We start from the raw sequence: 19422 nt of genomic DNA, 5'->3' as shown, positions 1-19422 counted from the left end.
GCAGAAGTACATATGCCCTAGAGTCTTGTTCCATCTGATAAAGACCATCCCTGTCAAAATTGCACCCCTGCTCTAACCATCAGTCAAATACCAGTCTTTGATACTCTTGGCTGCTGCTCTCTCAGTTGTGAAATGATTTGTGATCTGGAACAAGGTTTTAGAAGGGATGTCTAGGAGAGAAGTAAGAGGCACCTAAAAGGAGACCTATAAGACACTGTGACTCTTCAAGATACGACCCAGCACACATATCTGTTCTCAGGAGAAGGGATGTGAATTCCTATGATTCCAACAACAAGTCTTTACTTTTCTATACTTCCCTCCAGCTCTTTTTCTAAAACTGTGAACAAAATCTTCCCCTCCAGTCACTTTTGTCCATGCAAGTACCAGCTACAATGATTTGTAAAAGCAAATAGAGCAAAATGGAGTTCAAAATACAAATTATTCACTATAGTATAAAAATTACAATATGGCTGGAAACTACAGTTTTCATGCAGTTTGAACATTAAAAACTAACTGTAGGAACATCAGTTCTTAGCATGGCTGTGTTCAGAGACACCACGTTTTACTCTCATGCACTTAGGCAAGATCCCAGCCGAAACAAAGATGGGATGCTAAACCCAGGCAATGTAGATATGTTTGGTATTTCACCTCAGATCAACCTCCATTCACATCACCTGTATTGCAATTCTGACTGTCTGTACATTTACACAAACCAATCATCAGGTAATCTAATGGGACGACTTACACGCAGGCCTACATGAAAATGTTTACAGGGTCAGAAGATTTGGTCAGAATTTCTTAATGAGCTAGTGGTGTGGATACTCAGCTGGCATCATTATAAACTGAATGGGTAAAGCTTCTGCAAAAGAAAAAGCACGCATCTGTTTAAAAGCTTTGTTTCTGAATATCATAGTTTAAGGTATCTCAAATCAGAAGTCCAGAATTAGAAGCTATAATTGAAATGTAGGCTTTAATTTGCACTTTAGACTTTGGTTTAGAGTCCATATTATTTTTGAAGGTTCATGACTAACCTTTAAATGTACTAAAACTGTTCAGATATCATGAGTGCTACTATCCTGTTACACATGGTACTGTCCTTAGGCTGCTGATGGAACACATCTTGCCTAAATATCTCAGCAACTGATAACCTTTGAAACAACTTCTGGCATGCTGTTACATCAAACTGTTTCATACCTTCTCATGTTTTCTTTCATTAAAAAAGTCTTTCAAGCAAATAAGAATATATTCCCTTTTTTTTTTAATCTTACACTTTACTTTAAAATGCTACTTTTTTATTTAATCAAAACAGTCTTCAGTACCTTTTAAGCACTTAGCTTTTTTGTCTAAAGTTGAAGGTTTATTGAAAATAGCTAGCTTACTCCTTATCACTTTTCTCACTGTTTAGTCATGATCAGAAACAAGATGTTCCTTAAGATATTTCATAATTTCATCAAATTCTATACTTCCTGTTTTTCCAACTGGTTTCAGAACTGTTCTCTTCATTCCACTGCTTATTTTGTCACATTTCCCAAGTCGTACTATAACTCGGTGCTTGTTATGTTGCTGTATGTTCTAAAGGCTATTTAGATATGAAGCACTCTTGGCTTGTTATGCTAAAAGGCATATCTTGTACACAGAAAGTAATCTGCTTCTGAAGTTAACACTTAGTTTGCTGCTCTTTCAGTGACATTAATTGATATAAAGTATAACTGTGACAATTTTATTTGGTCATTGGCTTAATGCAAGTTATTTGTGGTTTTGACAGGTAAATAAAATCCTGCTGGTTTCTCATGACTTGCCGACACTGTTAAGAGAGGAAGATGTATGTCTAAACATATCAAAACACGGATTCATAAGGCAGATGCAGTATGACCTAAAAAGTGTATTAAAGCAGTCATCTCTCTAGCTGAAGAACTAAGATGTATTGCACTTAAAAGGAGCGTGTTGAGGGGAAGGTGCGGACATTCATTGCTACGCTGCTCAGGTGACTCTTAAAGAAGCTCCTTTGCTGCTAAAAATGTATTTATGAACTTCCCTCAACAGTGAATATTACTTCCATAGAACAGCTCCAGCCATACTAAAGCTGTCAGCTTTCGCTGTTATTTTTCATATTTAATTACATCTCTGTTAAAACATTTGTTAAAGAACTGTGAGTCCAAATCACAAAGTTTCTTTAAAATCCCAAATGCCGTTCTTTACTGAATGTTGCCCTTCTATCACTTAAACCTCAGAAACTCTTTGACCTGGAGAGAAACACAAAGCCATCAGAAATAGGAAGGATGCAGCCGAAATGTTTATTTTTCAGTACACTATACATACTTCTTTTACTCCAATTAAAAGTCACAGCAAAACCGTCTTTGAGAAAAGGGGATGAATTTCAACTCTTCCCATCTACATTTGCCTCAGGTGTTATCTTTTCTAAATGCAAAATGATTCATTCAAAAGTATAACTTTTCCTTTTAAAAGAAAATATATATCGTCCCAAACGCAATTTCCTTACACTCTACTAAACACAGACAGGGATGGCTAGAGGCTACAAATCTTTAGGTTCTCCACTGATGCATTAACTAAACAAAAAAGACAACCTTACTTGTTTCAGAAAGCTTTATTAGAATAGGAATCTTTGAAGACACACACAAAAGATTCTAATATGTTTAGATTTTATAATGTAAACAACTAATTTAATGCATCACTAGCAATATACAATAGTCGCCATCTTGCAATATGAATGCAAGTAAGAAACTGATGTAATCTGTGAGATATTCCAAAATAATTAATTTGAGAATAAAAAAAGAACTTTTATTGTGTAAACTCTCCCTGTTTGCCTTTTCTGAAAGGATCAGAAAACTGCAGCAGTTGAACTTTTGTTAAATGAAGGTAACAAGCAATCTTTTGAACTAGCCTCTAAGTTAAGAACATGTAATTGCCTGAGAAAGGCCAGTTGATCAAAAGGGTTTTAAGTGTTACTTATCAGGAGAGTTCCAAAAAATTCCACAAGATCCAGTTTATTTAAATGCGGACCAAAACATTTCCAAATTTTTGCAAATTTTGCAGATGTCTAAATTCTGTATTTGCCAGCATGTCAGACTTCTTCTGTGCTAGTATTTTTGTTATGTAAGGGCAAACGGGGCTTTAAGGATTTTTGGGTCAAGCCAATGTTTGTTGCCTCCTTTCAATTTCTTTAACTCCCTCTCAAACCCGTATCTTCTTGCTTAACTAATTTGCAGCTTAGAAAATTATACCTGATGTTCCTTTCCCATTTCCTTCTTTTCTATTATTTGCTTCACAAGCATGGATAAATACATGATGACAAAAAATTTCTACACACTGATCTCTGTTTTTTGGTTGGTTTTAAAAATTTATTTAATTTCAAAGAATGATCCTGTTTTCTGACACACTCCAAAATCAAGCCCCAGGTCCTGCAGTACTATCTGCACTGATGAACTGAGGGACCCTGGGAAGCCACTCTCACAGGAACAAAGATTCGTGTACATCCAGCTGTCCCCTAAATGACTGACAGTGTATTATTGTACCACTTCGCATAAATGACAATGGGGTATTGAATCAAATATGACAACATAGAAGTCTCCTCAATTCATAATTTCATACAGCATGCTGTGCTAGAAAAGATTACCCCAATTATTCAAAACAATGTTAAATTATTAAATATTTAGGGAGGAGTCTGAAATAGGACTGAGTTGCTGAACAGCCTGATGTTTGGAAGTAATGGCTAAAGAGGCTTTTTTATGGTCTCACAAACTAAAATCTTAAGTTACTACAATAAGCCTTGTAGCCAGTATCAGCAAAAGGTGTGCTTTTTATGCAAATAGTTGTGGCATGATGTGTACAGGGATGGACTGCTCAGGGCCCCACTGCTATCAGCACACAGAGAATCCAGCCTTCAACACTTATCTTAAATTTATCAAGCTACCAGTATAAGAGATTCAACAACAGTAGAGGTATAAATGTATGCCAAGATGTCCTTTATGAATGCATGCCATTTAACCAAGTTTTAAAAATCCTGAAGCAAATATAAAGCTTTTTTTTACAGACAGCTGGGGCACCGAGTGCTGAGGAAGGGAAGCTTTAATTTTACTCTGCAGGTTATGCTTGGAGGAATCACACAAGGGAGGAAGAATAGGACTTTCCAGGTACTGCCAGGGAACACAGCGACTCCAGCTGAACATGTGTAACTACCTTAAATTACCTCTGTAGCCTGACCTTCCAGCCCCTGCTTGGGGTCCATGTGGCAGCTTCCAATCATGAGGAGCACGTAGCTGGGAGGTTTGAACAATGCCGCCACCACCTGGATATGCACCAGTGGCAGGGATGGGGTTGCTATAGAGTGAGGTAAGTATATTCTCCCTGAAAAATACATCTATATTGGAAAAAGCAGTTTTGTATGGGCTAAATCTGCTCCCTGACTTGGGACAGGTATTCTGCAATTTCAGCTGTAAATTTAGAAACTTTGAAGTTATCTGTTAGAGTTTGCTTAGCTTTGGCCATTTGTAGTGAAAAACAAAGAGCAAGATTCACTTGGTGGTCAATACTGGACTGTGGAAAATCCTCTTTGACTCCAAGGAGGAGCCAAATCCTTCTCTTCACCTTTCAGAACAGCGCCCTAATTGCCATCTTGTGGGGTATTACAAAACAAGAATTCCTCCAAACTCTTCTGCTCGGGCAGCTCTGCTGAGCGCACTGTTTAAACAGTGACTCAAAGAAGATGACTACTCTGTGGTTATCCCTTTGTGTTCCTGTGGCTACCCAGCTGTGCTGCTCTGTAGCATGAGGAGGGTTCCTGCAGAGGATTCATGCTTCTGCAGGGACAGGCATAGAACAAAAGTTACATCTTCTGCATCTTGAGTGAGTGCGTGAACCGCTGAGCTTGTAGGTAAAATAATTCATCATCTTTCCCACTAGTTTTGTAAATCTCAGCCATTTTCTTAGTTTCACTACAAATGCCCAAGTACAAAATGAATTATTTTTTTTGGCTAGAAGCTTTTTCTTCTTTATTTTGGACCAATTTTAACTGTTTTTTTGAGGGGATAAAGGATGAGAGAGGAGATTTTGGACTGTAAAATCAATTATTTGTACAGCCATAAGGATCTGTGGAAAACTAGGTCTCACAGTCTCTTTAATGATGGGAAAAAAGAAAGAATGAATACGAAGAACTATGTACAAAATTTAAAGTTTAACTTAAGAGTTCACTGTTTTGGTTTTGCTTGATACCTCCATTTTAGTGTTTATTATCTCAAGTCCTGGATCCTTGAGAGAGTGAATTACTTGGAAGTAGTCTTACATTTAGCATATGTGAAGGATCTTTCTGGAATGAAGCATTAGTATCGGAACAGACAGTCTGTAAGAGCTACAAAATGGAGGACACAAGGACATATGGAGCTTCTGGGGGATGCAGGAACTCCTGTATCAAGTCAGGATATTGCACATTTGGCGCTTTGAAGAGCAGGCTGGTTGATGACTCCTCCCTCTCTCAAACAGGGGGATGTTCTGACTCGATCCAAGAAACCCAGTGTGACTACAACAACCTGTATGTGAAATGAGTTTGGGAGGCAAGAGAGGGACTAGGTTGCTATGTTAAATAAGTTATGGGGAAGAATAGAAACAGCTTTTTCCCTGGAGATGTCTGACACTTTCCATCAGGGCATTGATGGCAATCATGTAAAAAAGGAAAGTGAAATCATTTTCTCAGGTAAACCATTAGTGATTACTAGCTAGGCTAGTGATTAACTCTTTCTTGATGGGGTATTTAAAAAACCTTCCAAGGGAAAAAGCAGGATGTTGTTGCACCATGGATGTCTAGGAATTGAGTTTAATCTTAGTGCTCCTAAACATAGTTCCACAACTTCCTCAGGCTCAGCAGAGATCCAGACCTTTAATGTACCAATCTGTGTTACAGGTAGCATAGCTAAGACAGTAACTTTAGAACTGAATATTAAATTGGTCAGGAACTTGCCACTATCTGCACTGACCATGCATACATGACTACTTTTATACTCTTTCCAGTACTTGACAAAACTATTCCTTTGTTCCTTCAGTAATCCTACCTCTGCCAAGAATAGACATGAGTTTGCCTACAACAGAGTGAGAAAAGTGCATAAGCACTAAAAACATAGGTCAAACTACATACAGATGAGTGCATAAGTTATGTAGATGCAACAGATGACAGGAGTTTGCTGTGGTAACGTGGTGCTGGAAGACAGTCCAGGTTTATGGAAGTGCTTAGACTAGCTCACTGCCAGGGCTGGTTATGTTATGTAGACCTAGCTCAAAAAGAAGAAGGAAAAGTTGTTTAAATTCTGAGCAGATAGTCAGAGGAAAATTGTACTGATTTGATGAAACTAAAGTGGTGACAAAGAAGACCACTCAGTTTTGTTATCCCACTGTATTTCACAGTACATAAGCTTGGCTATTTCTCTGTAGTTACTTATAAAACCCAATCTTTATTTCCCTTTAAGTCTGCTGTTGGAACATTTATTATGAGATCCTGGCGTCTTGAAATGAATCATTGAAATGAAGGGGTGTAGGCTGTCAAATTTAGTTTCTATTTGCATTATGTAGATCCCGGGGTTGTATGATGATTATGCACACAAAAAACTATCAGACTTCATTTGTACTAGGTGAATGTGTAATGCCAGCTATGTGATATTATTTCAAGAGAAGTGGAAAAATTAAGTGGCAAACACAATTCTGGCAAAAGCACAGTTCTTTAGATGCAACATGTGCAAATCATTATTTTGTCTTGTAGAATGATTAAGGAAATTATTTTGAAATGGCAAGTATATAATTAGTGTGTTAAGCAACTTCATTGAATGACAAGTGATTAAACACGGATCAACAAACAGACAAAGCATTACTTCGATTAGTGTGTGGAAAATGCCACAGAATAACTCCGGCAAGTACAGGGTGGGCAAAAAAGTTGAGCGTACATTTTGCTGATACCTTTCTTTGTCTAAAATGGAGGTACCTACAAAATAGGCAACTGGGTTTTGACTGATAGTTTTGATTCATAAGGTCTGAAGGGCTTTACCAGTCCTAGAAATTAAAATTAATATAGCTATTAAAATAAAAATGCTGCCCATCAGGGTCAAGATGAAAAATCCAGATCCTTGTCAATCCTAACTGCAAGACAAGCTACTAGGGGAGTCTCCTTCCACTTCGTTTTGGCTCCATCTCTGTCACCAACTTTTGACTAGTAGGTGTACGTCTATCCATTTTTAACTGTTGAGTAGGAGAAGAACCTTCCTCTGTTTTCCCTCTGTTTTTTTCCTGCCTGGGGGAAAAGCTGTTTGATTTCTTGATACTTCAAGTGGGCTGAATCTCCTGCTGCAGTATGACAAGGCAGAAAACTGACACTTTTATCTTTTACAAACTTCTCCAATACCTTTCCCTTTTAAGCTTCTTCCCTTCCCTAACAGCCACAGCAGCAAGAAAATTCAAGATTTTTACATTTCACTGTTGGCCAGCTGAGCCTAAAGTAACAGCAAAACAAACCAAACCAGAAACAGATTGCAAATGAAGGATAGCAAACAGCTGGCCTGTAGTCCATGGAAGGTTGGCTCATTGCATGTTGTTAATACCTCTCTTTTCACTTCCACATGCTACACTGCACTGAAAGTATGCTAAGGTATTTTAATGCAAGCAGCTACTAAGGGTGCAGTCCCAAAGCAGCTAAACTTCTCTAGGTCAGGGCTGCTATGATCCTGCTCTTCCTCCCTCCCTCTGTGTGCATTCCTGTTCCCTTCTTTATGCCAGATCATGATACTGCAAAGTGAACAGTTTTAAGGGTACCTAAACAAGACAAATATTTCAACAAGAAAATCACTTTTCTGTACAGTTGATTTTTGCCTCATCCTCTTCAAGTGACATTTGTCAAGACAGGTCAGCTAATCTAATAGCTTGCTGCTGTGGAAGGGGATGGCTCCCCCCACTCTTCTCTTGGCTGGGCAGTCCTGATGTCCCCCTCGTTTCAGCTATGGTACTCATCTAAGCCCCAGCTGGGCCAGTTCAACTCACTTAACTGACTAAAAATTTGAGTTAGTTTCTGCTAGCTCAGTGGTTTAGGAAGCAGCCAGGATTGGAGATTAAGCCAATGGGAATGAACGACCAAGTGTCATGGTTTAGCCCCAGCTGGCAACTAAGCACCACACAGCTGCTCATTCATCCCCCCCAGCACTGGGGAGAGAATTGGAAAAGTAAAAGTGAGAACACTTGTGAGTTGAAATAAGAACAGTTTAATAATTGAAATAAAAGATAATAATAATAATATTAGTAATGAAAAGCAAAAATAACAAAAAGAGAAAGAAATAAAACCCAAGAAAGACAAGCGATGCAAATGAAAAACAATTGCTCACCACCAACCAACCAATGCCCAGCCTGGCCAGAAGCAGTGGCTGTCCCTGGCCAACTCCCCCCAGTGTATATGCTGAGCATGACGTCATATGGTATGGAATATCCCTTTGGTCAGCTTGGGTCACCTGGCCTGGCTGTGCCCCCTCCCAGCTTCTTGGGCACCTCCAACCTTCTCATTGGCAGGCCAGTTTGAGAAGCTGAAAAGTCATTGACTGCTTAGCAACAACTAAAACATCAGTGTGTTATCCACATTTTTCTCATCCTAAATCCAAAACACAGAACTACGCCAGCTACCGGAAAGACAATGAACTCTACCCCAGCTGAAACCAGAATGCCAAGGTAGCCTCTCACTTTGAAGATATTCAAAAGCTACCTGGACACAGTCCTGGGCAGCCTGCTCCAAGTTGCCCTTGCTTGAGCAGGGGGGTTGGAACAGATGACCTCCAGAGGGCCCTTCCCACCACAACTATTCTCTGATTCTGTGAACCTTACTATGCTTGTAAAACCTCACCTATAGTCGTCACCAGGATATTTCACCATATTTTGTTTCCAACAGAGGCGGAAACAGTCCCCAAAATATACATGGTCTGTCTTTGTCATCATTCACATGCCAAGCATGTAAGATACCCAGAGGCTGCAACAGTAGCATTTCACACCCTGCTGACATTACTGTATAAACAAAAATGCATGCACAGAGCACTGAAAAATCCTATTCTGCTTCTTCAGCAAGAGGCAGTCACATAGGGAAGCTACTTGAGAAGCCCTGAATGAGAGCACTGAAAGGGTCTGTTAGGGAGATAGCCATGCCTTGGTTTACATTCTGTTCCCATTCGGCAGTTAATTAGTAACTCACTTTTTGAAAATGAAAGATTACACATCCTGAACAAATACAAATGTTTGATCTCAGGCTCGTCAAGGAAAACTTCAGCAGCTGCCAGGGGAAAGCAAGTGTTCCGTCGCGTACATCTAGGCTGAGATAATGTGAAAGAGAGGATGAAGAATACAGAGAGAATGTACCAGTGCTTCAGCACACAGTTGTGGGGAGAACAGCAGACAAGGAAAAAGTACCAAATAGTAGACAAGAACCTAGGATGGCTCCTGGCTGCAATGTCAACCTGAGGTGCAACTTTCCCCACACAACAGGAGAAGAGTGAAGTGTAGTGCTATGTATCAAAAACAGTTTATATTTGTGTCCTGTGTGAACTGCCTCTTTGGGAGCACCAGGCACTCAGCTGTGGCCATGCCTGACCCACCCTGAAGGCTGCGGAGCCATTCAGGAGAAGGCAGCAGCCAGCCAGATCACACGAGCAGGAGAAGGAGACCTAGTTGCATGAGATGCTTCTACAAAATCAGGTAAGAGTCACGATGCTGAAGGGGCAGCGAAGGAATCATCAAGCTTTGGGAAAGCTGCTAGAAGATTCTTACTCAGTCAAACCAAAGTTTTCTCATTTTACTGAAGAGGCCACCCCAAAGAAATGACAACTGCATTTACAGTAAATCAAGTAGAAATAACCTGACAAGTGAGGCATATAACACCAGCCAAAAAAAGGAATAAGTGTATTTTTTAAAGAAAATCCTAACATTTTCTCATTTTTTGTCCATGTCCTGGACACAAACACTGACTATGAAGTAAATCTGAACATCTAGAAAATACTAATTTTGCCTTAGAACAAAACAAATTTTAATTAGGGATTAATATAGTGTCCAGTAAATAATCTTTTTTTTTTTTTCTGATATGGAAAGGTATCTTAATAAAACCCCCAATTCCATTCATCTGTTTTAATTACAGCATTGGACAAATTCTCATTCTCTGCATACTCACTGACTGCACCATTAGCTTTTTGGGCTTTTGTTTTTCTTAGACTTCTCCCTGATGGACTCTCTTACCAAGTCTATCACATCAGTAGCTCATCCACTCCTACAGTTTCTGCCCTGCTTATTCTCTTTCCAGCTATTTTTATATTTGAGAATAAAAGTGATAATAGTAGTAGACTATATATAACATTACACAATTGTTATCTGTCCTAGAAAATAAAAGTATTCTATGTTATGAATTGTAAAGTGTAGAAAAGTCCTAAAACCATGGTCTCATATACAACACGAATATAATGGATGGGATTAAGAAAGCATGGACTAAAAATATAAATGTAAAAAGATTCATTATCATGACTTTAACAGCACATCTCATTGGGACTACTGGGTGAAGTAAACACAGCAGAAGTCAGCAATAAACAAATGGGCAGTATTGCTAGCTCCAAAAAACCACGCATACATTAAAATGTCCAAAATCATCAAAAAGTATTAATGAGACTTTAAGAAAATGCACTGGTCTTTGATCCGTCTCCCGAAATTTAAGTAGAGAACTGGTCACCCCTCAATGACCATCAAGTTACTGAGGGTTAAAAATTCAGTTGTACAGGCAGAGTACTCCATGGCAAGCATCCAAAAATCTCAAAATAGGCCCAATCTGTTCTTCCTCATCACCAGGACTGACTTTAAAATAATTTTATTAAAAAATGAATGTCCATGCTTTCAATTTGCCTGCTGTTCAGCAAACCTTAAGAAGGCACCCAAGATGTTTTTTCCAGGGTTTTCTTCACAGCTACGACAAGCACAGAGGTATGATACCCCTGAAGTAGATCTCTACAGTCACTTAGAACTGAAGCATTCAGAAGAACAGCAATTATTACAAACCCACTAAGGACAGTAACATTGCAAGTTTCCAAAATATACATGCAAACATGGAAGCTGAGTTTCACACTGGCTTGTTCAAGGCATAGTGGAAGTAGAAGTGTCACTTCTTAGAGTGAAACTATGCCACAGGCCATCTTGTATGACACAGACCATCAAATTTAACCTAGCTACCATTACAGCAGGTCCAATAATTTGTATTAAGTGAAGTACATCTCTTAACAACTCGATGGTAATGACCAGAAGTCTGTAGGGGGAACAGAAAGGTCTATTTCTTTCAATAGTTTGTTCTGATTCTGATAGCATTACATCTTCTAACAAAAAATTCTTGGTGTGTCTGTGCTCAAGAATTCAAAGAACTCTTCTTATAACCCAGTTGACTGAAGCTGAAAGATATTTATTTGTATTGGTAACAAGCTATTTGGTGTTCAGTACTTTGAGAAGCTAAGCACGCAGAACTCTAAGACTTTCAGACTAAGCAGTAGAGAAGATGTCTATTCATTTTGGCAGGGTTTTTGAGCACCCTCTTCTACTTAGCTGTAACTCTCTCTGTCTATCCCACTTCTGTGGCCTTTAGACATTCACTGTCCCATTTCCCTGCACTTTCTTAGTTTTCTGCTCCATTCCACCTATTTTTGCCTCTTATCTTTGAATTTTTCATTCTTCTGTCTCCCACCCCTCATACCTTTAATTTTCTTAGTGACACAAATAGAATGACTACCTGGACTTCTTTTCTATTTCTTTATATCATCCCACATTCAATTCATTCCTCAGCTTCACACTATGCCTGAACTCCATCCAAAGTCCTGAGAATCAGTTGTCTCCAGTCCCACAGCAAGGTAAAAAATACCAGGATTCATTATCATTAAGGACAAACTCAGGCTTGTTCGAGAAAACCTCTAGAAAGTAGTGACCATTTTAACTAACTAAAAGCTGACTGTAGCTAAATTCTACTGAAAAAAAAAAAAAAATAGTGGCCATTAAGGAAAGATAAATTTGTAGTTATAGTGAGATATTGGGAAACAGAAAATAGAAAAAGAAATAATTCAGGGAAAAAAAATACGTTAAAACCTATTGCATTTCTGCTAAAGAGGATGGCATACCTGAATGCAAAACCAAGCAAAACATGTGGCCAGGCATGACTGCAGTCGTACTTTAGGAATGTTTCCCTTTTTTACTGTTTGCCAAAAGAAAAATGAAAGACCAGCAATTGCTTCCACAATACTTCTTCATGACCAAATGAGATATGCCTGGTTAATCAGACATTTGAAATACACACTAATTAGAGTACCAGTATGAAATGTTTATTTTAATCTGAAATTGCTCAAATGAAGTATGTGGGGAAAAATTTAAACTCATTAAAATCACAAGCTAAACCAATCTAAAGAACGAAAACTCCCTACAGAGTATAGGAAAAGAGCAAGTGACTTGAGAAACTGCTGTGTCAAGTCTTGGCATATTTGAAAAAGCAAGATAATATACTTATGTAGGGTTGTAACCACATGGGTATCTGCTGGGTAACAGATCTCCCACTGGAAGTGAGTAGACAGATATATTACAGCAGGCAAGTCCAATCTAAAAGGTAGACTATAGTGCTGGAGATGACATTGGGAACCTGTTTGGGGGTTTTTCTTTTTTAATTTCTGAATCTTTTATTGATCAAGGTGTGTAGTCAGCTGTGATTCTTCTGCCACAATATAGTGACAAATCTGGTATACAGCTTCTTTATTAGATATCCTCACACAACAGATTCCACCACTTTCCCACAGAGAAAATATTCCAGTCTCATTCAGACAGTTTTCCATTAAAAACCCTAAAAATTATAAAATCTATATTTTAGAATGAACATGAGAAAAATTATCTTCATAAACACAGACATAGGCAAATCCTGGAGTCAGACTACTTCAGGCCTCATAGCTGACACAAATCAACATGCCTCCATCGAAATCACAGGCTTTCGGGTGACTAGTCCATCCTAATTACCACACAACACAAAAGAAATTGTTTGAAAGTATCAGATGACATAAGTTAAAGAAGAGTTTCTAGAATTTAAGTTTTATAGCATATGGCTATGTTGCACTTACTTAATTTGAAACTTTAAAATGTGGCTAATTCAGCTTAACAAAGATACAGCAGCTCTGTCTCCTATTTTTATAAGATGGATAATGGTATCAAAGAAATGTGCTGTGAGGCAAATTGGAGAAAAACAAGAAAAATACTAATCACACAGGGACAAGAAAAAATTGATTTTTTTATTTTTAGTTAGTTCATTAAGAGCTCTAGTTTTGTCATTAATTAATTAATTAATTAAAATTCCTGACAAACACTTGATGTGCTTTCTGTTTGTTTGCTAATGATTCAGTTTTCTCTGTTTATTTAGGTGATGGCAAATAATGCTTCACCCCAGTCTTGCCACTCCCCTTATCAAACACAAGCAGCCAGTAGCATCTCTGTTCCCCAGAAAGTGGAATTCCTTTGATATTTAGGAAGGGGATGAGCAGGAATTTGTCAATCCTGCCCAGTATGTGGATCTGTTTTGTCACCAACTCGTTGGCACTTGGCTTTTAGATATGGGTTCAGTATGCTACAACCACCCTATCACGCAATGACAAAACATGTTTCTTTCCTTTTTAAGAACCCCGTGGAAAATTACATAACTAAAACCACTGATGAACATTTTTTAAACTTCAAATTGAAGCAAGATTAGGAAATTCTAGCTCCATAATGGCCCAAGCAAACTTAATTCTATCCATTTGTGCACATGCTATGATACAATCTTTATCTATGTGATTTTAAGTATATTTTTTTTCCCTCTCAGAAGAATGTCCTGTTTGGAGCACTGAATGGGTACACTTGGGATCAAACTAATGCTGCACATAATCTGGAATTTCCTAATTTCTAGGTGCTTGATTTTGCAGGCTCAATAACACTTTTTCATTTAGATGTCTTAAATATATAATTATTCAGATGGCTTAAATGTGCTTTTTGCTTACAAAGTCTTTTTTCTGTTTACATATCATACTCTAGCCTAAATAAACGCTAAGACAAAGGCCAAGCTGGCTGGTAGCCCAGAACGTAGTTGTTACCAAACTGACAGGGACCACCTTAAATTCATTGAAATGTCTAAATATTGTATTTGAGTTATAACTAAATTTTAAAAGGCGATCTTTACTGAAAGAAAAATGGAGTGACTTTAGAACAGCATAAACAAGTTGCTGGATGAAATGAGAATTGAATGGATTATGTCTGTCAAAGTATGTTCTGACTTACCACAGCTCTCCATTACTGTAAAACACCAAACACTTAAGGACAGGAAGTATCCTCATGTTACCATGTAAATAACTAATGGACTTAGGTTATGTTAACAACTAACTTAGAAACTTCCAACCAAAAATATGGCTACGGGTGCCTTAACTTCTTCCCCAAAAGTAACTAATTCTGATAATTCTTAAGGTGACTTTTCCTTTTTCCTTAGAGAATCTTACACAGAGTCTTATAAAATGTATTGTAAATGTGAACACAGTACAATTTAAAGATGGCCTGTGAAAGCAAATAAAAATGGTACTTTTTCCAATCTACTGAAGATCTTCAAAGTGCAAGATTTGGTTTAAAGTTTTCTTCTACTTGTTTCCTTTTAAAAATCCTGGAGTATCAAAGTCTTGTCTTGCTTTTATACACAAAAGTGTTGGAGGACAAGACGACTAGAATGGAAGGCCCCCTCACTTCCCATCTGGAGCAGCAGGGTGATGAGTGATTAGCATTGAGATTTCTTTTCTCCTGGCTTTTCGCCAGAAGCTTCGATTAAATGTTTTAAGAACAGCCAAACAAAATGGGAGTTTTACACAGTCTGATTAAAAATCCCTTTCCACTCTTAAATGCCAGTTTCTTGTGACAGATGATGGCTAGAGATGATGGCTTCATCTCTCTGCTTTTCCAGCTACCCATAATCTTCTAGTAAAAATAGGATAGACAAGACCTGATACATTCATAAAATTAAACAAAACCTTTGCAGAAACCTTACATCTGACTTTAAAACCAAAGCAAGCTCTTCAGGATTTCCTAATATGTCTTAAAAATATACAAAGGGCAACATAGTTTTGTCTCCTTTTTGGGTCACTCTTTAGATTTAATCTGGATTTTACTATGGCAAGATAGGCAAATCCCAGTGACAAGAACATGCCATACGAAAATCACAAGATGTGTCGAAATCTAAAATTTACTAATGCTGACATTCTGGCCTTACTAGATATTAATAAAATCACAAGAGTGTGGGGTTAAGGTATTATACCTGGTCATGGCTGGCTTCAATGGAGCTTCCGATACCTTGGAAAGTCATCTGCACAGGAGACAGTGTCAAACAGGTCATACACTCTTTGCCATTTTGTCTATCACTGTAGTGTACCTATAACAGAATAACATACGTAATCTGCTAAACACCAGGTTTGTACAAGGGAGTCATGCTAAAATACTGCCCCTTTTCAACCAGTTTGTAAGAAGAATTCCAAACATTTACATTGAATTCATCTTTAATATAAAACAAAGAGTGGGTAAAATATTCTAGGTAGTCACATACTGAACTGGGGCCAAATTTTCTGTGATATGCCTGTGGGATAGCTTTTAAAGTGCTGTGTTCTTCATTTTCTGAGACCTTTGAGACTGAATTCAAGATGTTGTATCTATACAATTATAAGAATCTAGTTTCAAGTTATAGTGTCCAGACTAGATGTCATTTTTAACAGTGTTTTGTAGCTTAGTTATAAAACATCCATGCAAATCATTGTACCTCCAAAAACTTGGCAATAATAGTTTTAATTTTTCAACTGTAATGCCATTTCTACTAAAATCCACTAACTCTTTGACATTGCTATGTAATGTTGTATATTTTAATTTGATTTTGGAATTAAATCAAAATGACAGATAAAATGGATAAGAATTTACATTCTTACTGAGATGTGTAGGCTATCCTTTTCTAAGGGTAACTCATTCCCTACTAATATCAGGAAGCACATGTTTAACTTGAATCTTGCATGAAATACAGAGGAAGAGAGTGCTTCTGCTTGAATTATTCTCCTTGTCTTCAAGTTCCCTTCAGATAGTTCTTAAATCCCCTGAAGAACGGATGGATTTTAATACATTGAGACAAAATAAGTTAATGTTGCCAGTGTTCCATTATTAAGAACAGGTTGCCACTCAGGCTGAATTTTTGAAATATTACAGCTCTCTGCATAGCTCCTGGCTTCTAGACAGGCAGATCAAGCACTTTGTTCTAAAGGAGAGGTGGAATTTAGTTTATGGTGGTAATTTACATTGGCTATGTGACCCCTGTCAGAAATGGAAAGAGAGATCAGCTCTCCTGGAGACACACTTTTTATGTTAGTATCTATTTACAGTTGTATAGCTCTCAGGCAAAAGTTACATGAATAAGCCTCATCTTGACATTTATGCCATGAAATTAAACTTCATTATTTCTGAAGACAACTAGGAACCATATTAGAGTTAGTCCTGTGGAAATGATTTTGTGACATATATGATACCTAATTGACACTGTGTGTATTAAATCCCCTAACTCTTCTTTGCCACAGGTGCAAACTGGGAATACTTCAGCCAAAGCAAAACCAGTGCAAAACTGGTTGAGTGAGAGGAAAATCAAGTCGGTGCTATATTTCAGAATTACTTTACTGACAACACATCAAAACAGTTTTGCTGTGGCCAAAAGTAAGACACAGAACACAAAATTCTTGTACTGTGTATAGAAATATCGGTTTCACTCACCCCTTCTTAAAGCTTTCTAGATTATCCCTGTCTCTCGTCCTCTCTCAACCCCCACAATATGTGCCTACTAAATTGCTTGTGGCTCTCTGCCAGAAAAGCCATACTACTTACTTAGAAACCACAAGAGGCCCCTTCACATATACAATGGTTTAACTCTGATTAATCGAAAGAGGTATGAAGGTATGAAATTTGGCTTGCAAATATAAACTGGAGTTCTTTCAATGTCAGGGACTACTGTTATGACAAGGACTTATCAAGCTTCCACAACTGTGGTATCTGGTTGCAAACTAGACACTCTGCTGAGTACATATTGTGGGAATGTGATGTAGAGAAATGGGGCAGCAAAGCTCGAGAGGATGATTCTGTACTGCAAATATGACATAGCGAAAGGGGAAAAATCCAGTGACCGGAAAAAGTATGTCTTAGGGCACATATGGAGAAATGGGAAAATGGCACTTTCTGAGCTGCATAGAATGCTTGTAGGCTTGTTTTTAATGCAAATAATATGAATAAGGTTATACTTCACTAACATCCACTGGAATAAAGCAATGTTAACAAGTTGAAAGAACAGGAGGTACCCAGAGGAAAAATTATGATTAGTATTACATGATGCTATTCTCTGCAACAGCAGATTTGATCCACACCTCCTTTAGAGTTTCACATTGAAATTGCAATAAATTCAGAATTTTGGTATCGTTCTAGACTTAATTTTCCTGAAGGAATTTCATGATGCACTTTTGGCCTCATCTGAATATATCAAGGCCGTTACTTTGTAATTTCTTAGACAACAGTCCTCTAATTATCTCTTGCCCTGTTGAAGCTCTTTAGCTGAATCAAAATAAACACTATGTTCATGATATGAATAGTGATATAAAAACTAAGAGACTAGACTTTGAATGGGGGACAGAGTAAAACTTTGTCTTTTCATCAAATCTCTCTAGTCTACGGATTTGTGCAGTCAGCAGAAACATTCAGATTTCTTCAACATTTGGCTCGTGTATGTGCAATTTCCCAGTAATCTTGTTTTGTTATTTATCCATCTGGCCGCTACATTTTCAAACTCTCTATTCTATTCCTTTCTTCTTCAAATTTGGTCTATGATCCAAAGTTTGGGGTTTTTTGTCAACCAAGAGTGCTAGGTATTTACCTATCTGAAAAGAATGTCCAAAATAGGCACTCAGAAAGAAATGGTAGTTGTTGAATAGTTATCGAATAGTCCAAATAGCAGTAGATGCTTCTAGGTTTTCGGCCAGCAGTATGTCACAAATATTTCAGTTTCTATGTCCATGCTATTATGACTAAGCATGGGAGAAACCTGAACCTCTATAAAACTGGTGTAGGAATACCATTATCATCTAAGGTAGGGGAACATGAAGGCACAGCAAATACTTGATTCCATAGCAAGGAGTGGTGACTGAAGGCTGGCCAAGTGCTCCATCAGTGATTACGTGGCTATTATTGAGATTCGTGATGACAATAACACTTTTCTAAGTTCCTCAGTGCCTTAAGAGTCAAGAGTGTTTAACTACAGCTCGTCTTGGCAATAACTCTGTTAGGCAGGTAAGGACACTTTGTGGACAGACATTAAATGACTCATCCCAATTCCCTCGGCACTGGCAGGAGTGAATGGCAGTGCTGGGACTATAACCCATCATTGAGGCCTGTGGCCTAACCATAATTGGTCATTTTCCCTTTCCATATATTATGGAGGTAAAAATCAAAGAGTTATGAAAGTAATTACTATCTATGTTCAGGACATAATTTTCAGGCTTCAATTTTTTTGTAGTTAAGGGACACTTGCAAATTAGCTCAGTGCATTTTAAGGATTAAAGAGCAATTCAATTTCACTCATTAAAATTCAGAATGTTTTATTTGGATAATATGTAAGCAGCAATGTTATAGAACAGCATTAGGATATGGTTAGAAAATAATGGCCAGCATACAGATGTCTGTAGTAAGGGTTGTGCAAGTTTCTGAGTAAAATGTAAGACTCCAGCCTCAGACTATTATGAGTGATTTACACGTAAGTCTCCTCCAAGGTATGCCTACACAGCACAAAGCAGCGCCACAACAATAAGATCTTGGCAATAACTCTGAATGAGCCCGCTCATTTACTGGAAAAAAGCATACAGCACTGCTAGCTCTTCTCCTGGGTAACTACATATATGGAGTACCTGCGATAAATCATGTATAACCAACTCAGGACTCCCAAACACAGCACTCTGTCCGGTGTGGGTAAGGCACAAAATCTCCATGTGTAAAACACAAGGTGTATCCCAGGCATCAAAATAATGAAATAAATTCTAGAAGTAATTTTTTCCACAAGCCCGTGCCATAGATTTACACATACATGTATGCTTTCACGTTCGATATTCTCAGGAGATGCAACTGTATATCCGTTTCAGAGATTACTTGAGTCAGGAACAAGCTGCATGGTATGAGTATGGAAGGGTATGGATGGGTACTACTAACTAGAATATGTATATAGAAATGTATGCGAAGGTTTGAAACCATTTGACAACTATGTTGAAATTTGGCCCTTGTTTTTAATATTTTAAATTACTGAAGAGATGCAAATATTTTTATGGACAT

General features: G+C 37.9%; 1 protein-coding gene across 5 annotated transcripts in view; it reads right to left on the bottom strand.

Annotated features, from left to right (window-relative positions):
- Positions 1 to 19422, bottom strand: part of STAU2 (staufen double-stranded RNA binding protein 2) — a 178923-nt gene that overhangs the window by 47024 nt on the left and 112477 nt on the right. For 3 of the 5 annotated variants that reach the window (XM_064442537.1, XM_064442539.1, XM_064442538.1), the window contains exon 13: positions 15347 to 15460. The exons of the other annotated variants lie outside the window; for them this stretch is intronic. In XM_064442537.1, the coding sequence (XP_064298607.1) occupies positions 15347 to 15460 (114 nt within the window). The remainder of the gene's footprint in view (positions 1 to 15346; positions 15461 to 19422) is intronic. 5 annotated transcript variants of the gene reach the window in all.

Source organism: Phalacrocorax carbo, chromosome 2 (genome assembly GCF_963921805.1).
Source record: "Phalacrocorax carbo chromosome 2, bPhaCar2.1, whole genome shotgun sequence".
Taxonomy (NCBI): Eukaryota; Metazoa; Chordata; class Aves; order Suliformes; family Phalacrocoracidae; genus Phalacrocorax; species Phalacrocorax carbo.
Note: the sequence above shows the minus strand (reverse complement) of the source record. Positions and strands in the feature narration are given on the sequence as shown.